Genomic DNA, 1575 nt, shown 5'->3' with positions numbered 1-1575 from the left:
AGCAGTTGATGTCATAATCCTGAGGCCACAGTACTGGCTGAACACGAACCCTCAGGCATATCTAGATTCTTAGTGCTGGTACCTGAGTGTGTTCTCTAACAGGACTGATTTGCAGACATGATTAAGTTAGGATGCTTAACGATATTGACATGAGAAATTATACTGAATTAAATGATTAGGTCATCACTTTTATGACAAATGCACTGTTAAAAGAGAAGATAAGAAAAGTCATGCTAAAAATACTGTGACTATTGAAATATGATGTTGGTGTGAGTTTCCACCTCTACCTGAGTGAATAAAAATCAAGAAGTCAGCCTGTACAGATTCTCAGGGGAATGTAGAGACCTGTGGGTAGAGGTCCTGGGAAAGGATCCTAATCACTGTGGGTCCAAGCTGGTATGCCTGTCAGAAGGCAGGGTTCATGAGGGAACAATGGGCATGGAGGGGACAGAGAGCCTGAGATCAGTTCGCAAGTGTCTTGACTGTGCTGGTGTCATCGTTGCAACCACAAGGATGATTAGAGTGCTCTGGAGAATTTATTTGTCAAGAAAAAACTAAAAATACAGGCATGTGGGGAAGGAGAGGTCTGTACTAACTGATGACATTTCATCTGCAAACAGGAAACCTTTCAGCCTCGTTTATTGTCTGAAGTGAGAATATGAGAAATTAGAGCCCCAGAGAAGAAGGAAGAAGTGCCCCTGGATGCACCTGAGAGCTTTGAGAGGAAACCCCGCTCCCACAGGAAGCCCCTTCCTTCCCCACCTCCCTCTGCACCTGCTCCTGGGGCTGGTCTCGGGCTCCGTGGGTCCGGAGCGCCCCCTGGTGTCCTGAGCGCCCCCTGCAGCCCGGCCCTCCCGTCCCCGCAGGGAGGTTTGTGTCTGGGCTCACACTGACTTCCCCTCACTGTGTCCCACACAGTAATACACGGCCGTGTCCTCGGCTCTCAGGCTGCTCAGCTCCATGAAGGCTGTGCTCGTGGACTTGTCTGCAGTCATGGTGACTCTGCCCTTGAACTTTTCCGCGTAGTCTGTGCCACCAGTGTAAGGATTAACCACCCCCATCCACTGGAGCCCTTGTCCAGGGGCCTGTTGCACCCAGTGTATATTGTAGCTGGTGAAGGTGTATCCAGAAGCCTTGCAGGAGACCTTCACTGAGGTCCCAGGCTTCCTCAGCTCAGCCCCAGACTGCACCAGCTGCACCTCGGAGTGGACACCTGTGGAGAGGAGACAGGAGTGTGTGGAATTCCCCACTGACTAGTCCTTGGTCCCCCATCAACCCAGGGACTGCAGAGCCCCTTACCTGCAGCCACTGCCACCAGGAGGAAGGCTCTCCAGCTCCAGTCCATGATGAGTGGCTGAGGTGACAGGACTTGTGGAGGGGAGGGTGTGGCTGTGGGGGATGCTCTCAGGACACAGACACATCCATCCTTAACTACTCTACCTCACCTCATTTGCATATTCATGAGGCAAGCTATCTCATAACTGAAGAGTTGACCCCATCTGAGAGAATACTGAGGATTCTCTGGGAGTCACAGGGTTCAAGTCCTACTCTTTTTTGGACAATATGTGTCTTATC

General features: G+C 51.0%; 1 gene segment (V, D, J or C); it reads right to left on the bottom strand.

Annotated features, from left to right (window-relative positions):
- Window positions 1–884: 884 nt before the first annotated feature.
- Window positions 885–1345, bottom strand: LOC136334127 (immunoglobulin heavy variable 1-46-like). The segment is given in 2 exon segments: window positions 885–1213; window positions 1300–1345. Coding segments are annotated over 2 exon segments (375 nt in total).
- Between the last annotated feature and the right edge of the window lie 230 nt (window positions 1346–1575).

Source organism: Saccopteryx bilineata, chromosome 4, assembly GCF_036850765.1.
Source record: "Saccopteryx bilineata isolate mSacBil1 chromosome 4, mSacBil1_pri_phased_curated, whole genome shotgun sequence".
NCBI lineage: Eukaryota > Metazoa > Chordata > Mammalia > Chiroptera > Emballonuridae > Saccopteryx > Saccopteryx bilineata.
This window is presented reverse-complemented; position numbering and strand designations above follow the sequence as displayed.